General features: G+C 44.7%; 1 protein-coding gene across 1 annotated transcript; it reads right to left on the minus strand.

Moving 5' to 3' along the window:
* Positions 1-1521: 1521 nt before the first annotated feature.
* On the minus strand, positions 1522-5389 carry SRSF6 (serine and arginine rich splicing factor 6). Its single transcript, XM_033095093.1, has 6 exons — positions 5133-5389; positions 4755-4903; positions 3344-3468; positions 3004-3212; positions 2658-2741; positions 1522-2554 (listed from the first exon to the last, which is right to left on the minus strand). The coding sequence occupies exons 1-6, from the start codon at positions 5237-5239 to the stop codon at positions 2191-2193; spliced, it is 1038 nt and encodes a 345-aa protein (XP_032950984.1). The 5' UTR covers positions 5240-5389; the 3' UTR covers positions 1522-2190.
* Positions 5390-12327: the final 6938 nt, after the last annotated feature.

Genomic DNA, 12327 nt, shown 5'->3' on the forward strand with positions numbered 1-12327 from the left:
TAGGATTCAACTAACAACTTAGTAAGGAACTAAAGTTTATCAGTCAACTCAGTTCTCAAGTGGGCTGCTATAAACAGTGGCTTAGTATATCTAATAATGTAGGCTCACAGGTATGGAATAAGACTAGATTTCTAGTAAGTTGGTCTTTGCAATTGGAAAACGTTTATGGGTACAGGAACTTACCTAGCCCACTATGAGGGAGCTAACAATGTAGACAAACCTGCCTATTACACTACGTGATATAACATTAACAGAAGATGTTGCATAATTTTTAGTGTCAAATTTCACAGTGTAACATCCTCTCTCCTCCTTTTAAATGCTTTTCTTTCCCTGAAAACAAGAGAACTTTGGTCAAAGTCAAGTTTCAAACTAACTTGTCTTAAATACCAAATTATGAAAAGCAGCGGAGGCTTGCCACTTCATTAAATCATTAACTTGTTCTTTCAAATAGACAAAATAATGAACTATAATTACATACACCATTTTCTTCTCTGAAATTTATATTGGGAAAACCCCACTTCCTACAAAAATCTAAATTAAAAAGTTATTAAAGAAAATAAGGTCATGGAAGGAGCATCAACCTTTTAGGGCACTATCATCCTAAGACTAGGTTCTAAGATTTTATAACAAAAGCCCAGGAAATTCTCAAAAACAAGTCTTTTTACTTATTAAGTACTCCCAGTTACTCAGACTTTGACACCTAGCTCTTTGACTCAGTTTTTTCACAGCCTTATTTTATTGGTATGCCTTCGGGATTAAATGAACCTACACACCAGCTGTATATTATGCTTTCTAGTCCTAACTGTGGAACAAGGAGCAGTATACCACCATGCCCTAGCACTACCCGGTATCCTTCATACCTTACACAGTGAGAGCTCCTAGAAAATACAGATTAATGAGTACTTATTTTGAATGAAATTCAAGTATCTCAACAAAGGTATAAGACTGCAATTTCAATTAGGCTTATGGATGTATAGACTAATTGGTAACCCAGTAACTCCCACAAATTTGCAGTGTTACAATTTGGTCTCCACAGTATTCGTTATATACTTTACATTCTTGGTAAAGTACAAAAAACTTAGGGCTTACCCATTTAATTGTTTTTCAAACCATCCACAGGTAAAACTTACAAGGATGATCTAAGCAATTGTCACATAACCCTAACTGCAAAAGGGGACTGACTGTTGCGTGAAATTTTACTTTAACCAGCAACTGATTGTACCAAGTGATGTTAAAAGTACCTGTTAAACATTATCTTCCAATAGAAAATGCAGTATTTGCTTTTGAACTTTGAACAAAACTATGCTAACTTGCTAATCAAAGGAAGCCTACTTCCATTTTTATATGACAAACATTAACCACCACGGACTTGAATTCTAACAAAACACTAACTATATTGACCACTTCCGGAAGGTGGGATTACCAAGAATCAGGTGTTATTTCTTGAAGAATTCAAATACAAGTTTGAAAAAGTTTCATTATTTAAAATCTATTAATTTAGGCAAAATTGTACATAACAGATTGACTACAAAATATCTTTTATTTTTAACTTAACGTGTCAAAGGGGAACATACAATGACTTTGGCAAATTTGATTCACAGCACAAAATAGTTATCCAAATTGAATAATTTATTGCTGGTCTGAGGCTTGCCTTGTTTTATACTTAAGTAGAATTTACATTGTTTTGACAAACAGCAGATATCAACATTTAAAGGAATAGTGACCTATTCAATAAGGCAATCATTTTGGTAGCAAACTTTTATTGAAATCTTACATAACTCAAGCTTTATAAAAAGCAAACATAATTGAAAAATGGGTTCTCCCTCTAATGCCTTATGTATCCAAAGCTTGAAACAGTTAATTTAAAAGCAAACAAAACAAAATCCCTGCAGCAGATCCTGCTGAAATACTTAAAAAAAATCTAAATGAGCTTAATCTTTACAAAAGTTATTTTAGCTCAAAAGCTATAAAATCAAAGTTATCTTAATTCTACAAAGAAGGGAGAAGGTCTTCATGCCACCATTTCTTTAGAACCTCATCTTTTTCATCAAATTTGGCCAAATTTCTGTGTGCCCTTGTTTTCAGGAGATTCCTCTTGCGGAAGAGGCCAAGTACAAATATGGAAGAGTAACTGCCTAAGCAAGTAGGAAAGTGTTCCGTAATAGTGTGCAAAGAACGTAGAGTTCTGGGTTAATCTCTGGAACTCGATCTGGACCGTGACCTTGACTTTGAATGGGATCTAGAACGGGATCTTGAAGCTCTTTTTGGTGGAGGGGACACAGAATGAGCCTTTGAGGGTGGAGCAGGTAGGGGAGAATTGGAACGAGACTGGCTCCTTGATCTAGACTTTGACTTTATATCACCTTTTCCATTTTCTTTGGGGGAACGAGATCGAGAACGAGACCTGCTTTGAGATTTCTCATACTCATCCTTAGACCTGCTTCGAGAGCGCGAACGGGAGCCCCGGTCAGACTTGGGCTTCGATTTGCTCTTGGATCTAGATTTCCTGCCTTTTGACCGAGAACGTGATCGATCTTTGCTCCGAGACCTAGATCTGAACAAGAAAAGCCAGATTTTTTTTCAATACCTTGCCAGAACATACAAATACTACACAAACAAGTACAGTGATATTCAGAAAAAGACCCAACATTATTTACCGGGAACGACTTTTCGAGATACTTCGAGATCTACTGCGGCTGCTCCTGCGACTCCTACTTCGTGACCGTCTTCTAGACCGTGACCTATAAGAATCACGATAAAATCTTAGTAAGATCTCAACACGAATGCTTGTGTCACGACAAACAGACAAACCAACAAAATTTGCAATTGTTTACTACAAATTAAATCCACTGTCAAAACATCTGGAAAAGAACCCAATGATGCATAATCAAGAAGAAACTATGAACTGACCTAATTTTAATTAACTTATCAACTGAAATGCTACTGTTTGAATTTTCTTTTGTTCGTGGCAAATATTTTCTCCCTCTCCCTATCTTCTTTTACCTTGATCTGCTTCCAGAGTAAGACCGTCTATGGCTCGTTCGTGCTTTATCTTCAATGAGCCTAATGTTTCTGCCATTTATTTCCGTACCGTCCAATTTATCCAAAGCACGCTTCATGTCAGAGTAGGAGCGAAACTCAATTACGCCTTCATTTGTGCGTTCTTTGTGAGCATCCGCATAGGTGACTTCACCTGCTTGTCTCATGAAATCCTACAAGAGCAATAAGACAGGTCACACCCAAATTTAAAGAAAAAGATCTACATACTGTACTTGACTCAAATAAAACAAGAGCTCATCTTTTAAACATTGGTATCATTTTTTCTTTGAATTATAGCACATACCTTTAAATCTTGCCAACTGCAACGACTAGAAAGATTTTCTACAATAAGCCTGAATTCTGTACGAACAGGTGGTCCATATTTGTCTCTGCCAGATGTTCTCCGACTGCTGTACCCACCTCCACTACCTTTATCACATGAAGGAAACAATCAGATGCATTGCAATGATAGGGACGCATAATGTTTTTGAAAGTTAGTACAAACATATCAACTTTTATTTACTGGAGTAGGACTTTGCTATTATATTGCTAAACCTCTGATACAACTGTGATTTGCCACAAATTAAATTAAGGGCAAGCCAAATAGACTAAATCCAACTAAACTTCTCCTACAATCTGTTAGAAAGTGACTGCTCCTTTATTCAATTTACCTCGCTAAGTTTTATTTTACAGAACATTGTAAAATATAAAACTTAACTGATTACATGCATTTCTACATTTTACAAAAATGTTTACTAGTTACACTAAGTACTTACATCACAGTGTGAGGTTTTTGGTGGTGGTTTGGCCACAAAACACGCAAGGTAACAGTCACCTAGTTCAGATTAACCAGTTTTGTCTAACCCTTGGAATCCTCACCATCACCCTGCGTCTAATGGCAAAAGGCTGCTGTCGTCATGGCTTCCGGTAAGGTCAGCCAAAGGGTCATAGGGCAAGGGTCACACAATGTATGGAAAAGCCAAGGCCAATCAGGAAAGGCAGTCATCTTAGCCTCAGTGGACACAGCCTCAGCCCCATTGGTCACTTTCAAATTGAAACATCAAGGACTTGTTAAAAAGTTTGAATTCAACATGCAACAATTTCAACATCAAACATTTAACATAACCAAAAATCCCCCCCCCTCCTCCCAGTAACATGCCCCCCCTAGTTTAAATACAGCATAAAGCTTATTTAGATGCATTTGTGGTATATACCACATTACTTGAAAATAGTATTTTCTTTGGCCCCCGCCAATTTTAATAACTCTAAGACCTAAACTTAAAACTCCTCCCCTTTCCCCATCCCCACCCCACCTCCACCCCAGCCAATCCCCAAATTTCTACGCTAATGCACTGACAGGTAAGCAAGGGGGATACAACAAATACAGCCAGCCCTCACTTCCTCCATGGGCAGAGCCCACGACAGTGCTGACAGGGGCAAAGCACAAGCCACCCCCCCTCCCAACTTAGCAAACCCCCACCCCCCAAACACCCAAACCCTGGCTAGGCAAAACCCAAAACCCAAACCCCGCGCTCCGGCGTCCCCTGGTTGCACCGGGCAGGCGTGAAGGGAGCGGGGCTCCGGGACACCCCAATTAAACGACACCGCCCACCGCGCCTGCCCGGGCTGGGAGGCCCCACCCCGCCCCCTCTAGGCCTGCGCCTTCCCACCCCACCCCATCCCAAGGACGCGGAGCGCGCGGGGGTGGGACTCACTGCGGCTTCCGTAACTGTAGCCGTCACGATCGCGGCGCGGGCCCCGGGCGTGCTCCACAATCACGCGCTCGCCGCAGAGGTCCTTGCCGTTCAGCTCGTAAACGGCGTCGTCGGCGTCGCGGGAGTCCTCGAACTCCACGAAGCCGTACCTGGAAGGCGGTGCGAAGGCCGAGGACAGGCGGGGCGTCGTTAGGCCGGGGACGCGCACGCACCCGCGGCCACCGCCCCCCGCGCGCACCCGTGGCCCCGCGCCGCCGCCATCTTGGAGGCCCTGCCACGCGGCGCCGCGGCCTTGGCAGCCTCTTCCGTTTTTAAGTGTCCCGCTGTCCGCAAGCCCGCAGCAGCGAGGGCGGATGCGGGCGCGCAAGTCCCACTCACCCATTTTTGAGGTCTATTTCGAGGAGGCGGCCATAGCCACTGAAAAAGCGCTGGATGTCCTTCTCCCGGACGTGGTAGCTAAGGCGTCCTATGTAGACGCGCGGCATGTCCGTGGCGGGCGGGGGGCCCGAGGGCTGGCTCTCCAACAGCGGACCGCAAGGCAGAAGACCGGGTGCGGGGACGGCAAGAACACGAACACGCGCTTCGCACGGCAGCGGCAGCCAAGTCCAGCCACACAATGGTGCGCGCGCGCGCCAGGGTTACGCTATAAGGGCGGGCGGGCGGGGGCGGGGCCCGGCGTATGACGTCATTGCGCAGCACGTACCCTCCCTCGCCGGAGCCTTGGGCTCAAGTGTGACTCGGGCGTCCGCCGCCCGCGAGGTTTCGAGGATGTGCGGTTCTACTCGCTCACAGGTTTTCCTCCACCCATCTTTGTAAGCGTAGTATCCCGTCGTCCAGACGAGGGCTTGTCTTCTAATTTGCACCTCCTAAAAAGCTGTTCCTCTGCGTTATTTCTCCAAGACTGGTGCTAGGGAGGCCGGCTAAAGAATCCCCGTCTTTCATTGGTTCTCGAGGTTGTCATAATAGACCTCCGTGGTCTCTGATTGGTCCTCTAAAATGAGGCTGCGCATTTGCTCCACGGATCAGTTCCCGCTCTCCTGGGTGGAGAATGCGCTCTCTGACACAGTGGATTTAGCCCATTTCACAGAATCTGAGGTTGGTCTCCGAGGTCGTGGTGACCTGGCCGGGATCGCATTCCGAGCCCACAGCCCTGTTGGCTTCTGTCGTTGTCTCGTTCACACCCATCATCAGCTTTCACCACTTCCCTGCACGTCTTCCTCTCCCTTTGTGGGGCTTTCTTGGAGCAGTGGCAGCTGGAGTCACCTGTAGATTGCTTTGTACGTGGCAATCCCACAGTTGCCGTAGGTGTTCACAAAGGGTGCAGGGCCAAGGCCTCTGGCCCAGGAAAGTTGAGCAAGACCTGGCAGCCCTCCTGCAGAGGTGCGTGCACTCTTTCTCCCCCAGATGGAGAGTCTGTTGCCAGCACGCCATCCCTTCCTCCACTCGTTTGGAAGTCACCTTATTTTTGTGGCAGAAATATATGTTTTTGAGCTTATCACTAGAGATGCTATTTAAAGCTGGAGAACTAGATGAAAACCCCAACAGAGTAAGTATAAGTGGAGAGCAGGAGACCCTGGAGTACTCTGAAAGTGCACGAGAGGAGACCAAAGAGGTGGGGAAAAAACCAGTAGAGCGTGGTGTCACAGAGGCTAAGAAAAAAGGGTACCACTGAGATAATACTGGCTGGTTAGGTATTTCCGTATATTCCAGCTCTTCTGGAGCAGTGCAATCTTGGTATTCTCCAGCTTCTGGTTGAAGGGGGAGTGAATTCCCCTGGGGACATTTAGTAAAGTCTGGAGGCAATTTGGTTGTCACCACTGAGCTAGGGTGAGTGTTCTGGCATCTAGTAGTAGAGGCTATACTCTCGTTTAAAATTAAAATACATAGGTATATCTTTAAAAAATTCATGGAATATAGTAATTAGGGAAAGGGGAATTCAATGTGATAACATTTTTTTCACTGATCAAATTGTCAATACTTTAAAATTTGTTAAAATTCATTATTGACTAGAGGTGAACCAGAAAATGGCACTCATAGTGTTGGTGGGACTGAACATTCTTTGGGGGAAGGTAAAGGGGTAGCGCTTATTAAAAAATGCATATGCGTATACACAGTGAGGTGTTGCTTCCTCCCTTTTTGCTGTTCATTTACCCAGAGGGAAAGATGCAACTGATATTGTCCTGTCCTCTGCTTCCTCTCACCTCTTTCCCCAGAGCATAGTGGCTCCTCTTAAAAAACCCAAATAGCACTGGCTACAGAAGAGGAAAGTCTCAAATACCATCATTGAACGGAGTGTTGGGCCATCAGCATTTTGTGGAGTCTTGCTGATGATCTAACTCACCTTTGTTGAAATTTTGGAAGAACAACGCAAAGGAGAAATGTACAGCCTGAGCACATTTCCTTGGACACCTACAGTTATGGCAGATAAATAAAGATCACTCCACTGCTCATTCTAAAATTGTGGCGGTAACTGCAGGAGTCTTATCCGCAAGAGAGGGAGGGTCGCCTCATCCTGATCCAGAAGAGAGTTAATAACTTTGAATCCATAATTACCCAGATTGTAAAAAACAGTGTAGAGAGTACAATTGTGGTTTTCAATTCAATGGATATTCTTACATAAGTTAGCTGGAAACCAAAAGAATTTCCCAAGCACCATGTGATTCAAAGTGGGTGTAAACTGGATCCTGATAGGTTTTGCTCTCTTACATCTGAAAAATGTACATTCCAGAACCTGTCTCATCTTGAATGGATTTTGGAAGTTTCTGCTGAAAGTCACCTTATCACTCCTCTAACCACTCATGTTATTTTTCCCAGCTTTATTGAGATATTATTAACACACAACATCTGTAAGTTTAAGGTATACAGTGTGATGATATGATACACATACGTTACAAAATAATTACAGTAAGGTTAGTTACTACCTCCATCACCTCACATAATAACCATTTGTGTGTGTGTATGTGTGTGTGTGTGTGTGTGTGTGTTAATAACATTTAAGACTTACTCTCCTAACAACTTTCAGGTACACAATACAGTATTGTTAGTTACATTCACCATGCTGTGAACTTACTCATCTCATAACTAACTTACTCATAACTGGAAGTCTGTATCTGTTGACCAACATTTCCCAATTTCCCTCACCCCTGAATCTCTGGTAACCACCCATTCTACTCTCTATTTCTATGAGTTTGATATTTTAGATTCCGCGTATAAGGGAGAACACACGGTATTTGTCTTTTCTGTCTGACTTATTTCACTTAGCATAATGCCCTCAAGGTCCATCCACGCTGTTGTAAAGGGCAGGATTTCCTTTTTTATGGCGGAGTAATATTCCCTTGTATGTACACACCCCATTTTAAAAAATCCATTCATCCATTGATGGACACTTAGGTTGTTTCCATGTCTTAACTATTGTGACTGATCCTACAATGAACATGGGAGTGTGGCTAGTTTTTCAAGGTAGTGATTTCATTTCCTTCAGATATATACCCAGAAGCGGGATTGCTGGATCATAAGGTAGTTCTATTGTTAATTTCCTGAGGAATCTCCATACCGTTTTCCATAGTGGTGGCACCAATTTACATTCCCACCAGCAGTTCCCTTTTCTCCACAGCCTCACCAACACTTCTCATAGCTTGTCTTTTTGATAATAGCCATTCTAACAGGTGTGAGGTGATATTGTAACCACTGATTTTAAAATAGCGTCCTCCCTGCGCTCTGTTATCTTACCCTGTTTTATTTTTCTTTATGGAATGTTCATCACCTGACATACGTGTTTACTGTCTTCCACCTCCTCCCTCCCCCCACTAGAACCTAAGCTTCATTAGAGCAGGGATGTTGTCTGGCTCTTCTTCACTGTTACATCCTCAGCACTTAGGAAAGTGCCCGGCACGCAGTAAGAGCTCAGTGAAAGCTGCACCTTTCTGGTAATTGTTCAGAGCCTATTAAGGGAGGATCTCCATTCAACAGGTATCAGCGGAAGGGCTATGTGCTGGTGGGATGGAATCTCCCACCTCCTGGTTCGTGCCCACCCACACCTGCTGCCCCTCCTCCACACCCTCAGACGGCTCAGAGAGGTGCAGCAATGCTCCCTGCAGATCCCACATTTCTCCACCAAAGCTTATCTCTCATCTGTGGGAGTGTAAATTGGCAGTCACTTTGGAAAAGTGAAGAACTGTCTGCTAAATCTGTCTATTAAAGATGGAAGCCTCTAGTGTCAACCCCATGACCTAGCAATTCCACACCTAACAGAAATGTGTACATACACTCTCCATAAGGAATGTACTAGAAATTCCTAGCAGCATTATGTGTAGTAGCCCCCAAACTGGAAACCACTCAGATGCATAGCCACAGGAGAATGGACAAATTGACTGGTTTATTCACACCACACACTACTACATAGCAATGAGAAAACCATAAAGATCTGCAGCAAAATCAGTGGCTCTCACAAATGTAATTGTCTAAGCAAGACACAAAGGAGTCCCTATCGTAGGATTCCATGTATGCAAAACTGAAAAACAAATAAAACTAATCTATGGTGTGAGAAGTTGGGGGGGAGGGGGTATGGGAAGGGGGAGTGACTAGAAAGGGGGCTTATGGGGTTCTGGTCATATTTTGTTTCTTCAGCTGTGCTGGTTGCACAGGTGTGCCCTGTCTGTGAAAACTCATTGAGCTGCACATTTATAATTTATGCACTTCTTTCTATGTATATTGTACTTTGATGGAAAAAAGTTTTAAAAAGGATAATTTTCAAAAAATGATTACTTGGTCCTGAGCCCTCTGGGTAGTGCTGGGGACTAAAGCTCTACTGAGGACTTGATTCATAGTCTCTGCCCGTGAATGTTAATTTGTCTGAATCAATTACTTCTTTATGGTTTTTGTTTGTTTGTTTGTTTCCCAATTAGGTTTTCGTCCGCTGAGAATTGCTTCTTGGTGCGGAAGGTGTCGCTTTGTCGCCACCTGGTGGCTATCACTGTGATTACAGTGGTAGATACATGCCATCGGCTTCCTCATTCCCGCGTCAGTGAAACTCAGAGGTAGAAGACTTTTGAATGCCCCGGAATCCAAATCTTCGAATTGCCAAACCTTCTTCACCCAGAGGTTTTCTGGCCCTTACTTGAGCACCTCTCCTGATGGAGAGTTCTCTGCCTTACCAGGCAGCCACGTCTATTCTTGGACATGTCTCACTGTGAGTAAATTCTTTATAGAAAGTAAAAAATTACTACCTTGAATTGTCTACCAACTGTTCCTGGTAGTGCCCCTTAAGCTGTTCAATTAACTATATCCGTTTCCCACAAATGGGTCTTTCAGATGTTTGAGGGTAGTACTCAGACCCTCTGTTCGTGTCCTCTTCTCTGGCTAAGCGCCAGCAGTCCCCCAAACATCCCTCCTGGGACCTGCTTTCAAGTCCACCAACTTTCCACTGTGGGCCAAGTCATCTGATGCTTCTGAGCCTCATCCATCGCCTCTGAAGTGGATGTAATAATAGGATGAGCCTCAAAGAGTTGAGTCGAGAAGTAACTAAGATGGTGCATCTTCGGTGCCTGGCGTGGTGTTGGCACACTTTTTCTGTAAACGGCCAGGCTTTGGCTTGGTGGGCTGATGGTCCGTGTTGCACCTACTCAGATGTGTTCTCGTAGCACTCAAGCCCCCAGAGCCTATTTGCAAAATTATAAAAACAGGTGCTGACCCCTGGGGTAGAGAATGGGCTGAATGGGGAGGATTTCATTTCTTCCTCTTACAGGGAAGACATGTTTCTTACTTAAATTTGTGTCTTCCTTTGGGCTCAGCACAGGGCCTGGCACATAGTAGGTGCTCAGGAAACGTTTACAAAAGGAAGAGAAACAATATATGACATAGGGAAGAGAATAGCCTTTAGAGTCAAACAGATTCTGGGTCCAAATGGACTTATTCTCTATGTGACTTGTGTTAAAGAAAAACTTATTCATGATGTTTGTTAATAAAATGGTCAGGCAGACTTTGTTCAGGAGACTCTGGAGATAGATGTAAGAACTACTGCAATGGGGGAGAGAGATGGAGCTCAACTTCAAATACAACATGGAAGAAAGCAGGGTGGGGGGGTGTCAGTGGATGGAAAATTGGACATCACCTGGGAGATGGCAGAGGATGACCACGAGCAGATATTGAGGGTGGGGTCTTCTGGTGAAACCAACTTAGCAAGATTCTTGCTAAAATTGTATGGATGAGCAGAGACAGACACAGAAGCCCCAAAGTCAGGGCCCAGTTGGGAAGAGAGTTCAGAGTTTGGTCCAGGAGAAACTCTGTCACCTCAGCTACACCACTTTTCCTCTCAGCACCTCTTTGCCTGTAAAATGGCCCCATAGCAATATCTGTTGCAGAAAGGTTGCTGCGGCTGAATGGGGAGGATTTCATTTCTTCCTCTTAGAGGGAAGACATGTTTCTTACTTATCTTTGTGTCTTCCTTTGGGCTCAGCACAGGGCCTGGCACATAGTAGGTGCTCAGGAATCATTAACAAAAAGTGTGGATGTTGAAAAAATATTTTCTAACAAGAAAACATGAAAAAAGTTTCATCTTCCATGATTTTTAACCCCATGGCCTTCAGCCCATCCTCCCACCAGATCAAGGGCCATTTCTTGTCTCTTCCAGTCTGCACAGAGAGCCTTCACTGGCCCCTCTTGGGCTCTGGGGTGGGGTGGGATGGCACCAGGGAGAGGAGCGTTGGTAAAGGGGGTGAGGGGAGAGTCATGCTTCCTGTTCTGAATTCAGGGCCAGGCTGGCAGTAACTGCAGACTTTCAGGTTTTGCCCCAAGGGCTCAGTGTCAGCTGTACAGAATTAATGGCCAGGAAAGCTGTCTGCCAATGATTTCTCAACTCAAGGTGCAGACATTAGAGAAACACAGCCGAGTCTGTTTCAGATCCAGGCCTCCCAGTGCTGTCTGACAGACAATTACCCCCCGCCCCCCATTGAGTTCCCTCCCAGGAGATGCTGGAGTCAGGGGTCAGTCCTTCCCAAGCATGCTCAGACTTCCAAGTGTGTGTGCAACGTTCTGTGTGTCCACAGAGAAAAGAATAAGGGAAGGACACGCGTGTATCTTGGTTTGGTTGCCCTAGAAGGAGGCCCTGAGACGAGGCTTCACGTACGTGAAGTTTATTTGGGAGGTGATCCTAGGAAACACCAGTGGGAGGCTGGGGAAATGGGCTGGAGAAGAGACAGAGCTTAGACGTGTATCAAGCCAGGTACACTGTGGGCCACGGAGCTTAATCTCACCTGGGGCTCTGGGAAATGGTGTAACACACACACCTCAAAATCACCCCATCCGAGGGTGAGGGAACTGGGGTACTTATACACCAGCTCCTGTGGCTCGTTGATTCAGGGCTGCTCTCGGTGTGTTCATTACCTGACAGGTCCAGCCTGTCTCACGTGGTGGCCAAGCTGTTCCTCAGGTAGGAAATGCAGGTGCTGGCAGCTGGCCTGCCCTGAAAGGTTAAGGCCTTAGGGGTCTGAGCCAGGCACCCATAGAATCTACTACAAAATGGGCTCAGGCCCTACTCTGGTCCAGGCACTTAATAGCTGTGATCTCATTTATCCTC

The sequence above is a fragment of the Rhinolophus ferrumequinum genome, chromosome 23 (genome assembly GCF_004115265.2).
Source record: "Rhinolophus ferrumequinum isolate MPI-CBG mRhiFer1 chromosome 23, mRhiFer1_v1.p, whole genome shotgun sequence".
Lineage (NCBI taxonomy): Eukaryota > Metazoa > Chordata > Mammalia > Chiroptera > Rhinolophidae > Rhinolophus > Rhinolophus ferrumequinum.